The 25826-nt window shown below is 38.5% G+C and overlaps 1 protein-coding gene across 2 annotated transcripts in view; it reads left to right on the top strand.

Moving 5' to 3' along the window:
- The window catches only part of fat2 (FAT atypical cadherin 2), a 183669-nt gene that overhangs the window by 140412 nt on the left and 17431 nt on the right, over window positions 1-25826 (top strand). For both annotated transcript variants that reach the window (XM_039773858.1, XM_039773859.1), the window contains exons 15-20: window positions 15069-15283; window positions 16071-16208; window positions 16664-16807; window positions 18144-18341; window positions 19436-20219; window positions 22248-22399. In XM_039773858.1, the coding sequence (XP_039629792.1) occupies window positions 15069-15283; window positions 16071-16208; window positions 16664-16807; window positions 18144-18341; window positions 19436-20219; window positions 22248-22399 (1631 nt within the window). The remainder of the gene's footprint in view (window positions 1-15068; window positions 15284-16070; window positions 16209-16663; window positions 16808-18143; window positions 18342-19435; window positions 20220-22247; window positions 22400-25826) is intronic.

Genomic DNA, 25826 nt, shown 5'->3' with positions numbered 1-25826 from the left:
TTATGGAAAAAGTGGGCAATAAATATGAACAGAGAGATTTTTAAAGTAAATTTAAAAATATTTAAAAGAATTTTAAAACTTTTTAAAAAATTGAAAACTATACCCTAAAACTGTCTTTAACAGGTACATAACTGGCAAATTTATACCAAAAAACAACTTATTAGCAAATTTATTTTTTGTTTCACAACCTAATCTTTCCTCAAGAAGAAGCAAAAATCAATTTTATGTTACTTTACTCAGTCAAGCTTAAACAATTCCTACAGACAAGCCAAACATTAAAGTGAACCTTTTCCCTGACAAGTGGAGATTTACTTTTTCATTCAAAAGCCTTTTATATCTCATGTTTTCCACAAGTTGACCCTTAACCTTTCCTAAAAGCACATCTCATTCTCTAAATGTCTTTTTCTTAATTGTATACTTTTAATGCAATTGATTATATGTGAATCCTTCTGTTTCCCATTATATTGTTTTTTTTTATATGTAAAGAACAACAGAAAACTATTTTTTTTTACTCTTAGTCATTTCTCATTGAAATTTACGTTAGGAAGTCTGTGGATATAACATAAGAGGATTACCATGAATGACAGATATGATTTCATGGGATGTTGCTAACTAATGCAAGTATCATAGCTTATATATAATGTATTCCTCCCTGACAAATGTGACAGATTATTTTGAAGTTAAACTGTATATTTGTCTATATTCTCCTGATTTTTATGTAAAGTTCTACCGATCTATTTGTCCACAGACAAGCTCTTAAAATAAATAAATTGATAAATAGATAGACACATACATAGAGTATATATGGTCTGAACACACACCAGAAAGACTAAAAAGGAAGATAATTTAAAAAGACGTCACAGTTACAGTGAGGCATTATGCAGGTGTATTGCTGTTGGTATAAAAGAGCCCCAGTCTAGTTTCTTGACACCTTTCTGCTGGATAATTGGCTGAAAATCCTCAGTGTTAATGTGTCACAGAGAAGATGTGTAGCATCTTATATATAATTAACTACGCGTGCAAGTTTGTGTGTCTGTCTGTCCCGGAAGTGAGAGGTTGTGTCGGGGTAAGGGCTCCACCTCAGAGAATACACAAGTGAAGCCACCACGTCGGCAAAACGAAATCTCTGAAGAAAGAGTCACTCGCTTAGCCGCTAATACAGAAGCAAACAAAGCACATTGGCAAAACGATATCCCTTTTACTTTTCCTCCCGCTGCTAATACACAAGTGAGGTGAGCACGTCAGCAAAATGAAACCTCCTAGGAGAAAGATGCCCGGAGTAGTTCCTTTCAATTACCTAACAACTCAATATTTCAATATTTTGTAACGACTCCAATAGTTTCTAGGACCCCGTGCTTTTTGCAGCACAGCTTAAACAGCTAGTTGTTTATAATGGCTCTCAGTTTTGTTTTAATTCTCTCCATTGCTACTACCTCCAGTGGTCCATAGTGTGTCCCATAACTGAGCCTGCCCTTTTAGTTAGCTTGTTGATTCGGTGGACCTCTCTTGAACTGATGTTCGCAGCCTAGCACACCACAGTGTAGAAGATCATACTGGACATCACAGAGTTGTAGTAGATGTGAAGGATGTTCCAATATGTATGTGATTTTGTTTTCTAAATCCTCAGATTTTCCTCCCACATCCCAACGCATTCCAAGCTAGGTTATCTGGCCTGGATTTGAGTAAGAGTGAATGTGCTTATATATGTATGGGCACAAAGATCACCTACTGCCTCACCTATGAGTGGCCCCAGCTCTCAGTGACACTGAGCTGGATTAAGTGTATTGGAAAATCTATTCATCCATCCATTATCCAACCCTCTATATCCTAACTACAGGGTCATGGGGTCTGCTGGAGCCAATCCCAGCCAACACAAGGTGCAAGGCAGGAAACAAACCCTAGACAGGGAGCCAGCCCACCGCCTGACACACACACACACAATGCACACACTAGAGACAATTTCGGATTGCCAATGCACCTAACCTGCATGTCTTTGGACTGTGGGAGGAAACCAGAGCACCCGAAGTAAATCCACGCAGACACAAGGAGAACATGCAAACTCCACACATGGGGGACCCGGGAAGTGAACTCGGGCCTCCTAACTGTGAGGCAGCAGTACTACCCATTATGCCACCGTGCTGCCCGTATTGGAAAATCATGGATGGATATTTGATCTTTGCGATCACATGCCTAACAACATGCCTAAATTTGTCTCAAATAGTAGATCATAATAAAAGAGCTTTAAAAACTTTAAACACTCCTGCATTCCCTATATTAAACAAATTTAATGGGTCAGGTTTTCCCATAAAACCCTTTTCCCAGCTAATTCTGTTATCTGGCCATTTCAGTACCTGCAGTCTGGTTGAAAATGCTGCTTACAAAATGGAAATGGAACTAAAGCTGAACCCTGAACTGAATTTACAAGTTTGAATAAAGATGGATAAATGTACAATATAAACAAAAAGAGGATAAAACATTTATGTATAAATTTCAAATGTGAAAAGAAGACTTTCAAAGTGAGGCACACAGACAAATTAAATGAAAGAATCCACTTTCAATAATCAAATGAAATGAGAGGTTTACATGAAAATATAGCCCCCAACCCTTTTATTTCTAAGCAAAGAGAACTTTAAACAGTTATTTGTTAGTTAGAGATTAGCCTTCATGTGTCTGGCCACAATCAGAATCAAAAACAGATTCAACCATATTTCAGATTCAGATATTAGACTCAAGATAAAAAGAATTGCTTCTTCTGACCAATTTTTGCAAACCTTTACAGTCACAATGCCTTGTTCAAATCTTTTTCTTTTCAATTTATGTATTCCAAACAACTTTATTATTTTTTTTAATGTTCTTGCCGGTTTATTATTTTGCTTATAATGTTTTATGTAGTAGTGATTGATGTAGGCTTTGGCTATTAAAAGGAGCCCAGTCTTTCTTTAATGCTCTATATGGTGTACAGTGGCTGGCAGCCAAAAGGCATGCACAAACATATGTTTTAATAAATGCTTTACTGCTTTTGATATTATTCTAGGGGGCCAAGGGTTAAAAAAAATCCCTCTGTAAACTGAAGGCTTACATTAGAAAGCCATGGTTTTAATGTGTGATTGTTATTTGCTTTTGTCTATTGACTTTTACATGGCTATTCATCTCAAGAATACTTCTGAGAAATTCATTTAGACAAGACACAGGCTCTTGCCACTTGTTAGTATAATCCATTATCCTGTACCTGCTGAAGAAGGTTTAATATGTAAAACAGGGCAATGTAAGCAATCAGGTTTCTGCAATTCAAACCAGCACATTCTTAAAAATTAGAGCAAATACAATAATTATTTTTTTCTGAATTATAATAGATTTTTAAGATATGTCACCTTTCCATTGTTTGAGGTCCTTCCTTCAATTCAGGGATGTGAAAAACATACTTTCAGTAGTCTGGTAGACAATATATATTGTACTATATAGTTAAAAAAGCAAAAGGAGAATGATAATTAATGCCCTTAGTGACTTACTAGCCGAAATGCCTTTGGCAAATGAAGTTTCGTCATTAAGTAAAAGTACATAACACTGCAAAGGCCCATCAAAGTTCATTTTATGAATGACTGGGAAAGTCATAAGTGATTTTGAACAAGGGTGACGTTAAGAATTTATTACATGTGTTTTTAAAATTACAAATTTGAAACATTTTAGTCTTAAGACAACCCATTTGATAACCATCCATCCATCCATCCATCCTCTTCCGCTTATCCGAGGTCGGGTCGCGGGGGCAGCAGCTTAAGCAGAGAGGCCCAGACTTCCCTCTCCCGCCACTTCTTCCAGCTCTTCCGGAGAATCCCATGCTTCCCAGGCCAGCCGGGAGACATAGTCCCTCCAGCGTGTCCTGGGTCTTCCCGGGGCCTCCTCCCGGTTGGACGTGCCCGGAACACCTCACCAGGGAGGCGTCCAGGAGGCATCCTGATCAGATGCCCGAGCCACCTCATCTGACTCCTCTCGATGGAGGAGCAGCGGCTCTACTCTGAGCCCCTCCCGGATGACTGAGCTTCTCACCCTATCTTTAAGGGAAAGCCCAGACACCCTGCGGAGGAAACTCATTTCAGCCGCTTGTATTCGCGATCTCGTTCTTTCGGTCACTACCCATAGCTCATGACCATAGGTGAGGGTAGGAGCGTAGATCGACTGGTAAATTGAGAGCTTTGCCTTACGGCTCAGCTCCTTTTTCACCACGACAGACCGATGCAGAGCCCGCATCACTGCGGACGCCGCACCGATCCGCCTGTCGATCTCACGCCCATTCTTCCCTCACTCGTGAACAAGACCCCGAGATACTTGAACTCCTCCACTTGGGGCAGGATCTCTCCCCCAACCCTGAGAGGGCACTCCACCCTTTTCCGGCTGAGGACCATGCTCTCGGATTTGGAGGTGCTGATTCTCATCCCAGCCGCTTCACACTCAGCTGCGAACCGATCCAGAGAGAGCTGAAGATCAGGGCCTGATGAAGCAAACAGGACCACATCATCTGCAAAAGCAGTGACCCAATCCTGAGTCCACCAAACCGACCCCTTCAACACCCTGGTTGCGCTTAGAAATTCTGTCCATAAAAGTTATGAACAGAATCGGTGACAAAGGGCAGCCCTGGCGGAGTCCAACTCTCACTGGAAACGGGCTCGACTTACTGCGGCAATGCGGACCAAGCTCTGACACCGTTGTACAGAGACCAACAGCTCTTATCAGGGGGTCCGGTACCCCATACTCCCGGAGCACCCCCCACAGGATTCCCCGAGGGACACGGTCGAATGCCTTTCCCAAGTCCACAAAACACATGTAGACCGGTCGGGCAAACTCCCATGCACCCTCCAGGACTCTGCTAAGGGTGAAGAGCTGGTCCACTGTTCCGCACCAGGACTAAAACCACACTGTTCCTCCTGAATCCGAGGTTCACTATCCGACGGACCCTCCTCTCCAGAACCCCGAATAGACTTTTCCAGGGAGGCTGAGGAGTGTGATCCCTCTATAGTTGGAACACACCCTCCGTCCCCTTTTAAAGAGGGGACCACCACCCCGGTCTGCCAATCCAGAGGCACTGTCCTCGATGTCCATGCGATGTTGCAGAGACGGTCAACCAAGACAGTCCTACAACATCCAGAGCCTTAAGTAACTCCGGGCGTATCTCATCCCCCCCCGGGGCCCTGCCACCAAGGAGTTTTTTGACCACCTCGGTGACTTCAGTCCCAGAGATGGGAGAGCGCACCTCAGAGTCCCCAGGCTCTGCTTCCTCATTGGAAGGCATGTTAGTGGGATTGAGGAGGTCTTCAAGTACTCCTCCCACCGACCCATAACGCCCCGAAGTCGAGGTCAGCAGCGCACCATCCCCACCATATACGGTGTTGACACTGCACTGCTTCCCTCCTGAGACGCCGGACGGTGGACCAGAATCTCCTCGGCCGTCCAAAGTCGCTCTCCATGGCCTCTCAAACTCCTCCCATGCCCGAAGTTTTGCCTCAGCAACAACCGCCGCTCCGCTTGGCCTGCCGGTACCTATCAGCTGCCTCCAGAGACCCACAGGACAAAAAGTCCTATAGGACTCCTTCTTCAGCTTGACGGCATCCTCACCCGGTGTCCACCAACGGGTTCGGGATTGCCGCCACGACAGGCACCACCACCTTGCGCCCACAGCTCGGTCAGCCGCCTCAACAATAGAGGCACGGAACATGGCCCATTCGACTCAATGTCCCCACCTCCCTCGGGACGGGTTGAAGTTCTGCCGGAGGTGGGAGTTGAAGCTACTTCTGACAGGGGACTCTGCCAGCCGCTCCCAGCAGACCCTCACAACACGCTTGGGCCTACCAGGTCTGACCGCATCTTCCCCACCATCGGCCAACTCACCACCAGGTGGTGATCAGTTGACAGCTCGCCTCTCTCTTCACCCGAGTGTCCAAGACATATGGCCGCAAGTCCACGACACCACCACAAAGTCGATCATCGACCTGAGGCCTAGGGTGTCCTGGTGCCAAGTGCACATATGAACACCCTTATGCTTGAACATGGTGTTCGTTATGGACAATCCATGACGAGCACAGAAGTCCAATAACAAAACACCCTGGTTCAGATCGGGGCCATTCCTCCCAATCACGCCCTTCCAGGTCTCACTGTCATTGCCCACGTGAGCATTGAAGTCTCCCAGCAAAACGAGGGAATCCCCAGAAGGTATGCCCTCTAGCAACCCTCCAGAGACTCCAAAAGGGTGGATACTCCAAACTGCTGTTCGGGCGATACGCACAAACAACAGTCAGGACCCTTCCCCCACCCGGCGGAGGGAGGCCACCCTCTCGCCCACCGGGTAAACCCCAATGCACAGGCTCCAAGTCGGGGCAATAAGTATGCCCACACCTGCTCGGCGCCTCACCGGGCAACTCCAGAGTGGTAGAGAGTCCAGCCCCTCTCAAGGAGATTGGTTCCAGAGTCCAAGCTGTGCGCCGAGGTGAGTCCGACTATATCTAGCCGAACCTCTCACCTCGCACTAGCTCAGGCTCCTTCCCTTCAGAGAGGTGACATTCCACGCCCCAAGAGCCAGTTTCTGTAGCCGAGGATCAGACCGCCAAGGTCCCGCCGCCACCACCCAACTCACACTGCACCCAACCTCCTTGGCCCCTCCCATAGGTGGTGAGCCCATGGGGAGGAGGACCCACGTTACCTCTTCGGCTGTGCCCGCCGAGCCCCATGGGTGCAGGCCCGGCCACCAGGCGCCCCATCCAGCCCCACCTCCAGGCCTGGCCCGGTGACAAAAAACATTTATGTATAAATTTCAAATGTGAAAAGAAGACTTTCAAAGTGAGGCACACAGACAAATTAAATGAAAGAATCCACTTTCAATAATCAAATGAAATGAGAGGTTTACATGAAAATATAGCCCCCAACCCTTTTATTTCTAAGCAAAGAGAACTTTAAACAGTTATTTGTTAGTTAGAGATTAGCCTTCATGTGTCTACAATCAGAATCAAAAACAGATTCAACCATATTTCAGATTCAGATATTAGACTCAAGATAAAAAGAATTGCTTCTTCTGACCAATTTTTGCAAACCTTTACAGTCACAATGCCTTGTTCAAATCTTTTTCTTTTCAATTTATGTATTCCAAACAACTTTATTATTTTTTTTAATGTTCTTGCCGGTTTATTATTTTGCTTATAATGTTTTATGTAGTAGTGATTGATGTAGGCTTTGGCTATTAAAAGGAGCCCAGTCTTTCTTTAATGCTCTATATGGTGTACAGTGGCTGGCAGCCAAAAGGCATGCACAAACATATGTTTTAATAAATGCTTTACTGCTTTTGATATTATTCTAGGGGGCCAAGGGTTAAAAAAAATCCCTCTGTAAACTGAAGGCTTACATTAGAAAGCCATGGTTTTAATGTGTGATTGTTATTTGCTTTTGTCTATTGACTTTTACATGGCTATTCATCTCAAGAATACTTCTGAGAAATTCATTTAGACAAGACACAGGCTCTTGCCACTTGTTAGTATAATCCATTATCCTGTACCTGCTGAAGAAGGTTTAATATGTAAAACAGGGCAATGTAAGCAATCAGGTTTCTGCAATTCAAACCAGCACATTCTTAAAAATTAGAGCAAATACAATAATTATTTTTTTCTGAATTATAATAGATTTTTAAGATATGTCACCTTTCCATTGTTTGAGGTCCTTCCTTCAATTCAGGGATGTGAAAAACATACTTTCAGTAGTCTGGTAGACAATATATATTGTACTATATAGTTAAAAAAGCAAAAGGAGAATGATAATTAATGCCCTTAGTGACTTACTAGCCGAAATGCCTTTGGCAAATGAAGTTTCGTCATTAAGTAAAAGTACATAACACTGCAAAGGCCCATCAAAGTTCATTTTATGAATGACTGGGAAAGTCATAAGTGATTTTGAACAAGGGTGACGTTAAGAATTTATTACATGTGTTTTTAAAATTACAAATTTGAAACATTTTAGTCTTAAGACAACCCATTTGATAACGTAAATTGAATACCATTTGGTAATACAGCAACACTAATTTAAGAAGCATAATACTGCAGTTTATTAATAACAAATGGTAAGGTCAAAAATAAAAAGAAAACAGTGGTGAATAAAATGGTGTTGAGAAAAATAAAAAAAAGTCACATCACCTAAAGAATCCAAAACCTAAGACCATTAGTCAAAATTAATTCTTAAAAATCGTGGAAGAGAAAAGAAACTTGATCAAACTGAATTTATGAGTACAACAAAAAGATAGAAACAACACTGAGGCTGTCTTACTTTATACCTGGCTGAATATGGATCTCGTAATTTACTCTTCTAGCTTTGACAGTACTTTGGCTTTATCTCCTAACACATTTTGTAGCCAGTGGAGTTCCTTTGTTTTCTTCCAACAGAACAATCTTTCAGACAAACCTTTCACCGATAATGGCACAGCTTCAGTGAGTATTTTCCCCTCCAGGAGATTGTTTAACCAAAGTGTTTGTCACTGATGGCACAATCTCAGTGAACAGTGCCCAGTTTAGATGTTTGTCCCCACTCCATGATGAGGCAGAGGCTGGATTTTGAGGAGGTATCAAAGACTGATATGTATACAGGTGACACAGCATGAGTGTGCAACATCATGGGGATGTGGTCATTGCAGCCAATTTAAAACAATGAGCTATATGTTGAGAAAATTCCTGCAGCTTGTTTCTGAAAAAAGACTCTAGTGCAAGAATATTTATCGAGACATTTCTTTTTCAGTTTTGTTGGTATTTTAATTGGTCTGCATTTCTCCTTGACTATGACTATCACCGGACTTTTTCTTAATTTGTTAATGATCCTTACCTGGCCCTGACTTCTGTCTGTTTCTACCCTTAAAAAGTTACTCTGCTTTACTTACTCTTAACAACAACTGATAAAATCCATCTTTTATGGAAAGATGTAAACAGTTATGCCTGCTACTTCCTGTTGATCCAAAAACTGAAGCTGATCCATTGTCCTTAAGCTGTTCAGGTCCACGAGAGATTGTACTTTCTTACTTCGAAGAAGAGTGTGTTTTTGATCTGCCATTTATTCTTTTGGCTTCTCGATGCATCATTTTTTGTATACAGTAAGAATATCGTGCTGGCCCTAAATAGTTTAGTGAGGGAGATTCCAGATACTGTAGATGTGACTTCACATATGGTTTCACTCTGCCTTGAGCAACTCACTTTTTTCATCGATGGTAGACTATGTGGTTGCCATAACATAAGTTCTTTTCCAAAAAATTCACAAAAAGACAAAAAAAAAATCACTTTGGAGTACAGAGGAGCTTAACCTTAATTGATTATGTCTGAATCTTTAACAAATTATCTTTTCAGAAGAGCCAGCAGGGACCCAGAAAACAACCATTTTTGCTTATACATAGTTATAAAGGAACAAATTGACAATTTGAAAGAAATTGTAGTTTAATTTTCTGGGTAGGGATCCATCCATCCATCCATTATCCGACCCGCTGAATCCTAACACAGGGTCAGGGGGATCTGCTGGAGACAAACCAAGCCAACACAGGGCACAAGGCAGGAACAAACCCCGGGCACGGCGCCAGCCCACCACAGGGCACACACACCAAGCACACACTAGGAACAATTTAGAATCGGCAATGCACATAACCTGCATGTCTTTGGACTGTTGGCGGAAACCGGAGCACCTGGAGGAAACCCACGCAGACACTGGGAGAACATACAAAATCCACGCAGGGAGAACCGGAAAGTGAACCCAGGTCTCCTTACTGCGAGGCAGCAGTGCTACCACTGCGCCACCATGCCACCCTGGGTAGGGATACATCCAAGTAATGTTGGTACAAAATAAAGTTAACTTTTTCAGGTTCTAAAGCAGTCTAGCTTGGTTGTAGTTAATGTTTTTAAATGTGAAAATAGTTCAGATTGCATGACTTTAGCTAAAATGAAGTCTGTTTTGCCATAAAAATAATAAAGAGCAATGATCCTACAAGATATATAATATCTAGGAGCAAAGGAAAAGCTACTTTTGTATGTAATTATCATATTAGTAAATCCATCTGCCCATCTAGTTTGGGCAATAAAATATCTATCTATTTATCTATCTGTTTTATATGGTGAATGAAAATTTTCAAGGAGATAATAAGTAATAATAATCAACATCCTCAACTTAATTAAAGATGAAACGTCAGGTTATATTTGATACTAATTACTGATTAATATACTGCATTTTGAAACAAGTTTCAGACTAACTTGAGTAGGTCAAATTTGCTCTTTTATAGCAATATTGATATGTTTTAATGAATCGAATTGAAAGATATTGACTTACACACATTAATTGTTTTAATATGGATAATGTAATATTGTTATCACTCTGTATAATGTTTTTTTTTATTATTAAAATATGACTTAGAAAATGGTCAAGCTCTTTAGATGAAAAGGCACTGGAAAACAAACAACTGAGGTTAAATGCAGAAAATAATATTTGAGGGTTAATACTCCTTGGCTCCGATTTGTTTAAAATTGGTTTGAGAATGTTATATAGGATATAAGGATATAAATAAGGGCAGATGCTAGTAATTCCAAAAAGTAATTGATTTTGCTTCCCAAGAGTGCACATAAAGACTCAAGGATTCTGAACAGTGAAAGAAGAAGCATATGTTTAAACATTTTAAAACTGGACCTGTTCTCACTCCTTAAGTGTTCTATCACTGCTTAAAACATGAGAGTAAACAACAACTAGGAGCACTTCTTTAAACTGACAGACCGATTTGCACTTTTTAAATTAAAATTTCAATTTTTATTCTTTCTTGGATATGCATGCAATTTTCTGAAATGGTTACAGCAAGGTCAGTCAGACAGACATTTTCTGACCCATTTAGTCCTGAACAGGTTGCGAGGGTCTGCTGGAGACAATCCCAGCTAGCATAGGGTGCAAAGCAGGAATAATCCCTGGACAGGGCACCAGTCCATCACAGGGCAAACAGACACTTGGGCCAACTTGGTGTTGCCAATCCACATAAACTGCAGTACTTTAAACAATGGAAGGAAAGCAGAGCATTCAGAGGAAACCCACACAGACATGGGGAGAACATGCAAACTCTAGGCAGGAATGCAAGCCTTGGTCTCCTTACAGCAAGGCAGCAGCAGTGCACCACCATGCCACCCATTATAGTAAGGTGTAGACAATTAAATTAGTCAAATCAACAAGCCAGGTCCTCTTAATGTAAAAGGCTCTTGGAGCTGATTAAGCACAAAATTTATTTCTTCCACTTTCAGGCATCTGGCACATGGAGAAGCAGACTATTTAGCTGTTCACAACTAAAGAATAGGTTTAGCTATTTTATTTAAAACTCTTACCTGCTGCTATAGCTAAATACTTCTATGCTTATGTAATTTTCATCTTCAGTAGCCTGTTTCTAAATGTATTTCTTGTCTTGTCTCCAAATGGATATCCTTCCTTTGATCAACTTTATGTACCAGCTTTTTATTATACGGATAGCCAGAGTCTTTCCTCACAGGATAGTAGTTCACTCTATGGCACCCATACATTCTTTTATGCTGAGTCCTCATAGAATCACCCATTAAAATTACATACACATACTAGGAATGCTTCAGGAAAATTGTACACCCTGAGAAAAAATATTATGACAGCAGGGGTGACATGTGAACTCCATATTGTGACGGAGGAATCAAACCTATGTCCTACCTATTTGTGAAGGAGCACTACTAACTGCTGTGCCACTGTGTCGCTCACTGAATAATGAGTTACCTGGAAAGAGTTCCCTATCAGTTTATTATCAACAGACAAAAATTCCTTTAAAAACTAAGGCAGAGGGGTGGTCCCCCACAAAGAAGCTGGTGCAGAAACAATGCTTCCATTCATTCCTTTCTGTTTGCTCTGATTATAGGACAGACATTTTCATTTCTGCATTATAATATATGTTCTATTTGTCGAACAATGTTTCCCTTATATTATGAACACCCTGTATATTTTGGTTTTGGGAACCTTTTATTACCAACATGTATAATCCTATCTGCTTAACTGAAGATTATGCAGTGTTTATCATGACACAGGCCTTGTTTAACTCTACTAAAGCTACAGGCTACGTAATTTGGCACACATCCTATTTTTAATGTCTTTGAGCTTTTAGAATCCACTAACAGTAATTTAATGCAACTCTAAGTCAAGTAAACAGAAACTGTGAACAGTAAGAATAAGTTTTGTAAGTAGACTGTATTTGCCTGAAGTGTAATTTTCAACAAACCTTTGCTAGCATGTCTATAATTAAGGGACAGTACCTTCATACAATTCACCACTTGTTCATTTATTGAAGGCATTAAAACAAAAATCAGCAACTTTAAAAAAAGCTTTGTAAGCGTGTCTCACTCAGGGCTTCCTTATGGTAGTTGAACCTATAAAATAAGGTTTTAGACACCAAGCTAATCATTTTAGTGCTCAAAGATTCTATCAATGTCTCATTGTTCAAATCACATTCTTCTAGTCTCCTGGTCCATTAGTCCATTGTGGTCGCTTAGGGGTGTCACTGAGCCCTAAACCCCCAGACACAGTTACACACTGATAGTCTGGGTTTAAGTGAATGTATTTTTATTAAACAAATTGATTCTAAACTGGTGTTGTTTCCCCTAATTACAATACAGTCCTTTTCTTTGCTACTCCTTTTTAAGCTAATCCAAACAAGTGTTGTTTCCTTCCTCCCAACTCTGAGTCCCTAAGTGAATGGAGGTGACCTCTTTTATACCGAACCCAGGAGCAGTTCCTATGTTAGGACACTACAGGCAAGAGCCTCGAAAAGTAGGGACAACCCTCCCTTCCAGATTCCCTGACAGCACTCACAGAAGCCAACAGGGCAGCCCCCTGGGACTTCAACTCCAGCATACCCTGCGGGTGCAGAAAAGAGCATAATAGCCCAGGAATGCCACCACCCAGCGTATTGGGGTAGCATGCAATTTTGGAAGGCTTTTTCCTTCCAGCTATCCACAATCCTGGAGTCCCTGCCAGGTAAGGGAATGGGTTCTTCATTCTGACCTGAATGCCAATGTGTTCCCACCATCTGTCACGCTATCAGTTTCCAAATCTGCATAACATAGACACAGGGTTATGCGGAGTCTTGGCCTGTCTTGGCAAGTCAATTTAACCTGTCTTTAAGAAACTGGAGTACAAAAGTCATGCAGGCACAGGGCTAATCAGACAATGGCACAACCGGTTTAAACGCCTTTGCAGGAAAAGGCACACACTAGTAGTAGTTGCATTAAAAATGTGTTTTTCATTTTATCAAATTGTAACCTGAAACATTTCCCAGTTTTAAAACCTTTCACTCCATTAGTGTAAGAGGTTCTCATTCAGAATTATTGTATTATATAGACTGATCTGTCAACAACCCTTCGTCTTCTTTTTATACCTTACGCCCAATTACATTTGACACACTAGCCCATAAGTGCCTTTTCTATCAAAATCACACTCCATGCTCTGCTGAGAAGGAAGATGTTTTTTCGCAGCAGGTGACATTAGAGTTCATATCCTACACTAATTTTCTAACATGATGTGTTTTGCAGTCTGTAAAGGGAAGAAATGTAAGAACCAGACTGACCTTGTCAGAAAATACAGAAGAAATACTGTATTAGGATTAAAGAGTTTCCATGCTCAGTGTAGTTGCCCTTATACAGTATTTTTTGTAATCTTAATTGCATTGTTCTGAACTTTCCAAGGGGCCCAAATTCTACTACTGCATTTAAAAAAAGAAACTGACTCGAATTAAATATTTTCCCAGCACCTAAAACGTGTCCTTCCAATTTTCATTTTGCTCTGTTTGCTCTAATTTTGAATTTCTTCTTTGCTTATCCATCACTAGCTGAAATACCCAGCGTTGTTTGAGAAAAATATAATAAAAAAAAACACAATGTAAAAAATATAAATAAATGAACAAACAATGAAGACTCACTAATGTGCTTGTCTTGCGGGCTTGTATATATGTTATCCAGCTGACACTCGGAACCAACCAACTCTATTTAATTTCAAAAGCAAGAGGTGCGCAGTGTTGCTCAAACATAACAAATGCTGGCAGTCACCTCCATTTCCCCCTTTGGCGGTCATTCCAAGTGTCAACTGGATGATAACATGCATGCAAGATTGTAAGGTCATCCCCCACCCTACAATATTTTTAGTTGACCAATGAGAAACATATGTACCATGTTTCATGAAAATTGCTCCAGCCGTTCGGAAGTGATGCTGGAACATACATACATACACACACACATACATTGACTTTTAAATATAGAGATTATTTTCTGTACAATATCAATTCCTTTACAATTTTGAGAAACAACTCCTGAAGAAGGCTCTAAAAGCAGAACACTATGTATTTGTTGTTACTTTTTTGGTATGATATTTAACTCTGTATGACTCTGCATGAGAAAAAAAAAGCACAAACCAAAGGTAAAGGTTTGGGATCTGCTACACCCCATATAATTGTAGCAATGGGTAACAACTATATAACTTAAAATTAAAGAAAAATAAAGAAAGCGGTGCCCACCGTTGCTTTACAGTAATGGTACTGAGGGTTACTTAGGCTCCTTCAATTGCTGGGTTCTGATTAGCTGCTTTCTTCTAGTGTCGATTATATGTTTGCAGGGCCGGAAGGGGAAAGTGGCTTCGTGGTCGCTCTGGAATTGACGTCAGGGCTCCTCACAGGTCTCCTTTTCCATTCGAGGGCTGCAACAGAGGGAGAGCTTAGTATGTGTTCCACTATGTAACCTGTCTCTTGTTTCACTTAGCGATTCAGGGCTCCTGGCCCGCTCCTTAGTTGCATGTGTGTGACACCTGCATCAGCAAAATGTCCTCTGAAATAACATTTACGGGCTTAAAAACTAAGAGTCATTTCAAAACATGTGAAATTACTTATTCTTTTAACATCACATAGTATAGTATTCTTCATCTTGTTTAATTTTAATGAAGACTTTGATATGCCTGAGCAGCACTGGGTGAAGAGCAGAAATAGTTATTTACAGTAGTCCATTTTAACTGTTTCAAACTATTTATCTATTTTTCAGGTGTTATTTATGTAAATGGCACTCTGGATTTTGAACAAGCCCATGAATACTACTTGCTATTGGAGGGTGCAAGAGAAGGATCATCTTTTCTTAATGACACTACTATGGTGGTTATAAACATTACTGACATTAATGACAACCACCCAAGATTCAATCGTGAAGAATACCATTCAGAGATTTCTGAGGATATTTCACTGGGGGAGATCATCCTGAAGGTACAGTATGAAAAGGATAGTGTAAGCATTTTTTGATTTAGCCCATAGTTTGTATGTTAGCACTGTGGACTGGGCCTCAGACACAGACAGACGGACGACATAGTTCCACCACACACTGTTTATTTACAACTATTATAATATTTACAATTTACTGTGCACACACAAACCCCAGTGCCTCCAGCACCGATTCCCCCAAGTCCAGGCCACACAGTCCTGTGCCTTTCTCTCTCCTGGCCGCCTCCAGTCCTCACTCCAGCTCCGTCCTCTTCCACCCGACTTCTGCCCATGACTGGAGGGAGGCAGCCCCTTTTATAGGAACCCGGATGGGCTCCAGCTGCTTCCCGACACTCCTCCGCAGACACGCCCTTGTGTGGCGAAAGTGCCGGCTGCGCACCCGGAAGCCATCCGGGTGTCCCCTGTCATATTCCCCCCGGCACTTCCTGGTGTGGCGGAAGTGCTGGGCTCCAGGGTTCCTCAGGCATCTGGGCGCCGCCTGGCGGTGGCCACGGGCCCCTACAGGGTTGGGCTCCAAAATAACCAGGACGGACGCCCCCTCGCGGTCTGGAGGAGGCACAAGCCCTCCTCTGGTGGGACAACAGCACCTACAATTTTGTATTATTATTTTTCTCACACAGATTATTAAGTGTGCTCATTTTCTCCCGTGACAGTCTTGTAACTTTTTAATTTATGTAATACATGCATTAGCAAAGTTAGATGCAGAATAATGATATTGAGCATTGCAATAATGACTGCATTGTTCTAAATATACACTTGTATCCATTTTAAGGTTTCAGCAGAAGATGTTGATGGACCGATGAACAATCAGATTCTCTATAACATTGTGAATGGTGATCCACAGCAGCAGTTCAGTATCGATCGGGACACTGGAGATATCTGGGTTAGACATCATTTGGACAGGGAGGAAGTAAGAATGTTTTGAAGTCTTAGATTGGATTGTGCTATGAATAAATAAATATAAAATTTAATTATATATATATATATATATATACTGTATATATGTTAGTATTTTAAGGTATGCTTAATTTCATTAGGAACTCTTCCATTTTTACTTTTTATTTGCGTGATTGTATTGTGCCTTCATTTGACTCTTTATTTATGTTTTTTCCATGTCATTATAATTCTTCCTTTTATTTCTTGGAAAGTACTTTGGGTTACACATTTTGAAAAAGTGTTATATAAATATGTGTTGCAGCTATCTATTTAAGTGTTTGAGTAAAGAGTTTGTGTTTTTCTTAATATCAGTTAAATTACATTCATTATTTTAAGTAGAATATCTACTTAAAATAAAGTAAAATAGAACTCCAAGAGTTTCAGAGGTGTGTCCTTTAATTTCTTAATAGTTATTTTTTCCTCTGGTAGCACTCCAGTTACATTTTGACGATTCGTGCATCGGACAATGGAAACCCTCCTCTGTTCACTGATGTTCAGGCTGTCATAAAGGTTTCTGATGTCAATGACAACCCTCCTATCTTCTTCCAGCTTAATTATAGTCTTGTCATTCAGGTATGAAAAAGAACTTTTCATATTGCTGCAGTTTAAGTTCATAAATTCTAATTCATAATCATAAGTAAAGAATTCATTTTGTTTTCTTCATTTTATTTTAAGTCCAACTTGTTTAATGCGATGTTTTTGATATTTGGCTACTAGAAATGTGTTAAGGTCATTAAGAGCAATGCAGATAAAAAAACTAATAAAATTAAAAAATCATCTGATAAGGAAATATAAAGAAGAAGAATGCATCATTTATGTGGAATGAATTAAACTGTATGTTATTTTTAAGTGTAAAACTATTTGTATAAACTATGAAATCAACTTAATTGTATATAGTATTGCATAAAAAACTGTGCAGATGTTTAGTTCGATTAAATTTTATGGAATTTTGTTGTCACAACAGTTATACTGGGGTACTCAAGTCCAGACCTGGAGGTCCATAGTGGCTGCAGTTTTTCATTTTTCATGAAACCTGGTGTTTAATTATATGGCTTGTTATTGCTTTCATTTTTCCAAGACAAATCTTTAGCGCATTGTAGATTTTTCATTTTCTGAGAACAGTATCTGAATGTTTTGTGGTCCAGAACAGGTTTGTATTAACACACATACTTCAGATGCATATACAGTACACAGGTTTAAATGAAAGCATATTAGCTGGAGAGCTGAAAGCTCCTTTGTTATTTCCACTTCATTATAAACTGATGTCTGGTTAAGAAATCAGGCAACAATTAAAACCTTAATGCCACTGTTTAAAACTAAAAAAAGCAACTAAGGGTTCTGACTCATAACAAAGACATTAAATAGAACTAAGCCCAAAAAGAACATTTTGCTTTAATAGTAAATAAATGGATTCTAGTTAAAAATTTGAATAAAGCAAAAACCTGCAGCTGGAGTGGACCCTCCATGACCGGAGTTGAGTTATACTACATTTGAATGAAACCAGTTATGAATCTAATTACATCCTCTCCGTGGTCTGTTCTTTCCATTCATGATAGTTTACACCTGTTTGTGTTGTGTAGAAAAACTGGCATGTCAATAATTACAGTAGCTGTCAACAGATTGTGTTATTAGTATGTCCTGGAATACACAGGACAGATTTCTCTGTTCAACTTTATTTCCTTTACACTAACAGCCTTCAATAGCTGATCATTTTGTCATTGTTTCCATGGAAGATACCTTTTGTCTTATAAATAAGTACTTGAGATATGACCACTTTCTATTTTCAAAGCAGAGGACGTAAGTGAAGTTTCAAAATCATTCACAGCCGTTTTCTTTCATTAATTAACTGAGGTAGGTGAAAACAATTTTAAAAATTCACTGTTAAAACTAAACACTTTTTTAATTATAGGAGGAATGTCCAATTGGCAGCAGCATTCTACAGTTGTTTGTGATTGATAGGGACACTCCAAAAAATGGGCCTCCATTTTCTTTTCGGATAATCGGTGGGCATGATGGGAAATCTTTCCAAATCAGTCAAAATGGCCTTCTGACAACAGCAGCTGTTCTAAGAAGGAAGATAAAGGAAGATTACTTGTTAGAAATCCAGGCAAGTATAAATAAGCAAAGTCCAGTAATTCTTCAGTGAATATTGTTACAATGAGCATGTCATTTGATCAAAGTGAAATTATTTTTATAGAACTTTGTAATGAAGGTTTGGAATGTTTGCAAATAAATAACACATGATAATATATTGAAATATTTTCAGTGTCCAAATTATGGTATGATGAACACATACTGTATATACAGTATAGAATACAGAAACATTGCCTTGAATATGCATCCATCTATTTTATAATGTTTTTCTAAAGCACAAAGTTGGGTAGAATGCAACAAACAATTTCAGATGGTATAGCAATCTTTTGCAGGGTACAAATCCACGTTCATATTAAGAATTAACTCAACATGCACATCTTTGTAGAGCTGTAAGAAACCGGATTAGCTGGCTAAAACCCTCAGGGTTACAAGGAAAATACAGGTGGTCCTCGGGTTACGACACAGTTCCATTCCTACAACAGTGATGTAACCCAAGTCACTTACCTATCCTAACACATTTGCAAAATCATAATCTATAACATAAAAACACAACTATCCATACATCCATTATCCAACCCGCTATATCCTAACTACAGGGTCACGGGGGTCTGCTGGAGCCAATCCAAGCCAACACAGGGCGCAAGGCAGGAAACAAACCCTGGGCAGGGCACCAGCCCACCGCAGATAATGCAATTTATCTTTGATTAAATAAATGTGTAGACTCCTAGACGGTGTAAATAAGATAAATACATCTTTTTTTAAAATCCTTTTAGCTGCTTAAATTAGAAGTTTCAGTCTTCTATATTGACTTAAGTATTGACGACAGTGTAAGAAAAAGAGAAAAATGGCAGTACAAAACTTAAATAGAACCTGTTATTTTGTGCCAAGCCCTACAATTAAACCCAGTCTAAAAGGATCAGGGTACTTTGTTTAAGATGTTTTTTTACTATGTAAGCACATATACCACACATACTAAACATTTTACAATAAATATGAATATTATTAAGTAAAGCACAAGCTCAATCATTGATTTTTCTGATGCAACAAAAGATCATGACACCATCTAAAATTCTATATCTTGTGTGTGTTTTTCTTTCTTTACTTTAGGCAACAGATAGTGGTTATCCTCCACTTTCTTCCTCGTGCTTTGTAAAAATCAAAATAATAGAAGAGAGCCTATACCCGCCCTCAGTAGTACCCCTTGAGATCTTCATCACAACCATCGACAAAGTATTTACTGGGAAAGTCATTGGGAAAATCCATGCTACTGATCAAGATCTTCATGATGTGCTCACCTACTCTTTAGCTTCAGAGTCACCAGTTAATGGCCATTTTACAGTTGACTCAGTAGATGGCAAAATCATTACCAATGATATTCTAGAACCAGGTCTATATTCCTTAAATGTGACAGTCAGTGATGGCAAATTTACATCATCTGCTTCAGTTGATGTGTGTGTGTGGCGTGCCACCCAAGATGTACTGGATAATGGTGTGACAGTTTCAGTCACTGGGATTTCCCCTGGAGATTTTATTGGGTACCACTGGAAGAGCATTCAGAAAATTTTGGGGGATATACCTGGAGTTACAAAACAGGCTGTCCATATTGCAGGCCTCCAACAAGATCCAACTGCATCAGGACTCGAAGCACTACTTGTATTAAAGGAAAAGAACAGCAGTTTGGATATTATGAAGATATTAAATAAAAACTTTGAGGAAAAAGATGGTTTTAAAGCTTTGCAAGTGAGACGTGGACTGTGCAGAAGAGGCAATTGTCCACCAAGCTGTAAATTTACTGTTCAGATGAATTCAAGCAGAATTTCAACACACACCACAGCTGGGACAAGCTTTATCACACCTCACCATTTTTGGGAGACAGTGTGTTCATGTAACGGTAAGTGGAAGATTTTTAAAATTATTATTATATGTCAACAGTGCAGTATTTTTAAGCAGCTTCTAAAAACAAAAGCCATATGGGAAAATAGTTACAATAATTCTCATACAATGCTATTTATCTAAATCTCTAGCTAGTGATGCTTATTTATAAATTAGTTCATTTTTCATTTTCTCCCTCTCTTAAAAACATGAGAAATCTGGCAAAAGAGAGGAGACCATCCCGTTCATCCAGGTTGTTTGTTCAGCTAACAGCCAAGACATCCCAATATCTCATCCAGATATTTCTTAAACAAGGTTTTTGTTTCAACTACGTTACTCAGTAGTTTGTGCCAGATTCCAGCAACTCTCTGCATAAAGAAGAACTTTCTTGCTTCAGTCTTAAATTCAGACTTCCCCTAAATTTTCACTGGTGTCCTTGAGTATGTAATTGTCTTAGTCAGAAGAATTCTTCTAGTTCTACGTTGTTTTTGAGAATTCTAAAGACACAGACTAGGTGCCATCCTTTAAGAAATGTCTCTCTCCTCCCTACTTAATTCAATGAACCATTAGTTCTGCCGAGGAGTAGTATTTTTAATTTAATTAATAAAATTAAGCAATGTTATTAAAAATTACAAGCTCTCAGTAGCTCAATTTTTACTAATGTTCTTATCATAACTGAAATGAAAGTACAAAACATTTACACTAAACATATTTCTGATAAAATTAATTTAAAAATACAATCTGACTTTTGAGTATATTTATTTTTCTGTCAGAAAGAATGAAAAACAGCCCTTTGAATGAGTGGGATGGTTTCAAAGATTCTTCAAATATGTATTAAAACTGATTGTAGAAATAAAGAAATGGGATCACCTAACATTACGTTATAATGGAAACATCACAATAAACACTCTGGGAGAGCTATTAACTTTGACTGTTGATACAGAAGCCTGAAGCACAACGTCACAGTTGTGAATGTCTATTTTTTGATTCATTTTGTTTTTAAGTTTAATACATAAATTCATAGGTGATGGGGCCAGAAAAAAATTATATAGACTATGCTCCTGCAAGAAAAGAAGAATTGAGTAAGATAACAAGCTATTGAGATTTCTCCTCTGCAGGAACAGTATTTTATATTGAAGAATGGCAATTTGCAAAGAGATGCATTTTCTATTTTAATACACCATGTACCCAAAGCAGATCAGCAAATGGAGATGGAAGGGAAAGTACATGTTAGTAGTAAATTACCTTTTCTAGTTTTAGAAGCAGAAAATGCTGTCATTTTTAAACTTGACACAATTACAAGCTTTGCACTTAATTATAGATATTCCACATCTTGGAAGAACTGTGTAATACAAAGATGTGTCATTTACTGAGAACCCAGAAATCATCTTAGAGTACAGAGTGTATATGCAGGCTTAACTATGTATCATAATTCATTTGTAAAATGTTACTAATAATAAAACCTGAGTAGATTGTATAAATAATAGTCTAGAGTAATGGGATGGGTATACAGTGGATTAAACATGTTTCTGTATTATACCAACTTATACTGTCTGATCATCTTTTGAACACTCTTCAGACCTCTTAATATTACAACCACCCTTTAAGCTAAGCTAACACTAGTAATGAAATGTCTGGAATCACCTGGAAAGTTTCATGTTGATGATAGTAGTATGGTGTTGTACCATGTTAGCCATTGCAATGGATGCAATGAAAAGGCAAGCAAAATGACATATGCAAAGCTTTTGAGGCAGCTCAGGCCCCTTATTCAGGCAAGATGTTTTTAATAGAAAGTGATACTTCAAGACATGTGCTACATCAGCAATGTCTTGAAATAGCAATTTCTATCAAAAACACAAATATTTCTTGATGATTCCTGACTTTTGATCGCTAGTGAACATTTAGACGAAGAAGCACCACTTCTGAATTAACACTGAATTGCCCAAATTTGCCACGTAATATTGATTCCAATGGCTGATTTTATGTACCCCATTTGTACGTATTTGTAAGTATGATATAACTTTTGATACTTTTTTAAAATTTCTAGAATCTGCTGCAAAATTCAAAGAGGACAGCTATCTGAGGTACAATTACATCAACGATAACACAGATTTTTTTAATCTGTCCCTGCGTATAAGGACCAATCAGTCAAATGGCTTGATCATGGTGACCAATGGGACAGATTCAGGAGCACTGCGGGTAAGTGTTCTTCACATTCTATTTTAATTTTATATGTATATTACCTGCAAACATTTAATCAAGGGATAAGCAAATTCCTGCTGGTAATGAGTGGGACATTGTTGTTCTTTTAATGCAAATAAAACAAAGTTGCCTTGTTGATTCAGAACTGACTCAAGAAAGGCTCTAGTCTGATGGCCTGTGAGTACCAATCTTAATTCCAAAAGTGGTTACATGTTTTGCCCAAAAATTACTCAAGAGCTGGCTTCAAAGGTAGCTTCTAGCCAAATAATAATAAACCTCTGAGTAAGTAAAAACATTTTGGAGCTAAGTCTCATTGATTAAACATTGCATTACAGTTCTTAGATCCTAGGTTCCTGGATCAATCTTTATCTGTGTAGAGGATGCATTTTCTTCTTGTTTGAGCTTTAGTTTTCTACAGGTACATCCCAAACTTGTTAAAAGAAAGATAATTGGTAACTCTAGACTGAACCAATATGAGTGAGTGTGTATATGATTAAAAGAGTGTCCTCTGATGTAGTAGAATCTCTGGAAGTCTTGTGTCATGCTTTTATAGCTGATGTTGCTGGGATACACTCTGGCACCTTTTGAGCTTGTAAATGGTCCATTAATCCATCCATCCATTTCCCAGATCTTCTTTTCCTAATCATCAGTAGTGGACCCTGTTTTTTGTGCAACTCGAAGCAAAGCAGGAACCAACGCTATTACGGCGCTTACACACTATCACCAAGGCAGTTTAGTTTCCAATCAATCTACAGTAACACATACATTTTTGAGTTTTTCAGAGTACACAGATGAAATAACACACTTTAACAAGGGAAGAACATACAAATTCCACACCGGGAGATCTGGAATGCAGAACTGAAACCCAGCCCACTTGTTCCAAGAGGCAGCATTGCTAAGCACTCTGTCCTTGCATCAGACATGGATGGATGGAGCTATAGATGTATGCATATGCTGCAAATATATTGTCTGATTTATATATAAATGTATGCATGTGTTTATATGTATATGCTTCATTTGTAATCTTTGTCCATCAAAGTACTTGAAACACAGCACATACTGATTACAATGAAACAACTGATGGGAAGCTAATAAAGTAAATCTAGTACTGTACACCTTTAATGTATAATTCGGTAGAGTAAGTGGCTCTGTTTTTATACTGTATGTACTAGTTAAGTATGTAAATGTGAATGTAGCACATGTCAACGATTCTACGAGTGCTTGTGTTTGTGTGTATGCTCTATACAGTTTGCAACTGGTAATTCTTTATGGATTTGGTGTTCCTTATCGCCATCTGCTGACTGATATTCTTATAATTGATATTTTCAATCTCTCCCACGAACAAAAAGCTGTGCCTTATTTAAACACATCTATGCACAATCATTGCTAATCACTGATACTGTACCATCTACTGAATGTATCAATTAACAAGCTGAAGACATTAAGATTAATCTTACTTATTACAAAAGGCTTCTCCAAGCTATCTTAATTTGTTTAAATTATTCAGCTTCATGTATTTGTCATTAATAGTACTAATTGTATTAAAAAAAATAAGAACTGCAAAACACTACGATCGTTGGCTCATCCATCTGTTTGATTGTTATTTCAATCACTGCTTTTACTTTGCACATTTTTTAGGTTTCTGTGTTTGTTTTTCCTCCATGTATTTTGGTACCTTCTCACCTCCCATAGTAGTAATAGTAGTAGTAGTAGTGGTGGTAGTATCATGTGTTCAGTAAGAGTTTTACCTTGGTGTCCAACCAAACATGTGGGTTTGTTTAATTAATAGCTCCAAATGGTCCTTGTATGAATGAATATGGATGAGACTGATGACTCATATACAGTTTTTTCCTGCTTTAATTAATCTAAGAACATTAAAAAAATGTTAATAGATTTTTTGAGATTACCAAGTCACTCATATTCTTCAGAATTTGTCTAAGATAAAATTAACCTTGACTGACAAGTTTCTACTGCCCTACTTTACTCATCCCAGTTCTGCTTCTTTAAGTCAAGGTCTGTCGCAGAATCACTAGATTAAAAGGTGGTGTCAGTGAATTACACGGAATTCAGAAATTAACCCTCACATTAATTTGTTGCTAATTTAGAGTCTTTAATTACCCATTAAAAAGCACATCTTTGGAATGTGAAGAGAAAACTGCTGTGGTTAAAGAAAACTACATGTAGACACAGGTGGACATAGGCAGAACGTTCACCCTCCACATAGACAGTATCTGAGAGGAATTCAGACAGTACACTTCACTGCCCAAACTGATAATGATTAAAATTGCCATCATTCCTACTCTGTCCCTCAGTAAAAGTTTTTAAAAATGTCCAGCACTTTGGTTGCTATCTTACTTGGTATTTGAGGATGAAGCAGCTTTGGACGTTATTCATTTCTGTTTTCCATACCCGAATCACTCTACCTTTTCAAAAATTTTTATAATTTTAAGGTTTAACTTACCATGATTTATGAACTAAGGTTAAGGTACAGGCTTCCACTAATGTTGAAATCAGCAGAATCTATTGAATTGAAGTGTCAACTTAAAAACTCATCTGTTCAAAATGGCATTTGGGTAGCTTTTCTGTCTGTGGGTGACTTTTATATTGTCCCTATATTATATATTATATCATTTTATTCTGTATTTTTTTGTTCTTGCTTTGTGATTTTTGTCTGCGATAGGCATTTTATAAATACATTTTTACATACTTACTTATCCAATTTAAATTATGTTTTATTTTCTTATTATATTATAAGGACTTATGTGATGCATTACTGGATGGGTGTGCAATTCTGCTTTACTGTATTGTTTTAAATATTCGAGTTGTCTGCAATATTATTTTTCACTACTGCTTTATATAACGTTGTAAAGGTGTCATATTGTATTGTTTAATTGCATTTACCTTGTTATATGTATCAATGTAAAACCAAGAGAAATTCCTAGCAACTACTCTGCCTGGCATTAAAGGTCAAAGTAGCAGATGATAAAATACATTTTAATATAACATCAATATCATGAGGGCATCTAAAACTAGATGAATACACATAGAAAACTATTTATTTTAACTATGTTACTTAATTCTTCTACTTCTCTCTTTATTCTTTCCCATTTCTTTGTGGGGCCATTTAACTATTTTACCTTATTCACTAATGTTAAATTAAATTTAATTAATAGTAAATTTTCTTACCTCTCCATTTTGCTTACATCGCAAAATATGTAGATTGTCTTCAGTAACAAATACTATGAACCCAGCATTGCATTTCTCCCAAGGCTGCCAATACCTTTTGGAGTTTTGAAGAAAGAAATGGCCACTAATTTAGCATTAAAACAATTCACGTGTAATAGTATAACACGTGAAAAGTTAAATGATAGTAGAGGCTATAAGGAATGGCTAGATTATAATAAAAAAGCTAGAATAATATCAC

Source organism: Polypterus senegalus, chromosome 13 (assembly GCF_016835505.1).
Source record: "Polypterus senegalus isolate Bchr_013 chromosome 13, ASM1683550v1, whole genome shotgun sequence".
NCBI lineage: Eukaryota > Metazoa > Chordata > Cladistia > Polypteriformes > Polypteridae > Polypterus > Polypterus senegalus.
This window is presented reverse-complemented; position numbering and strand designations above follow the sequence as displayed.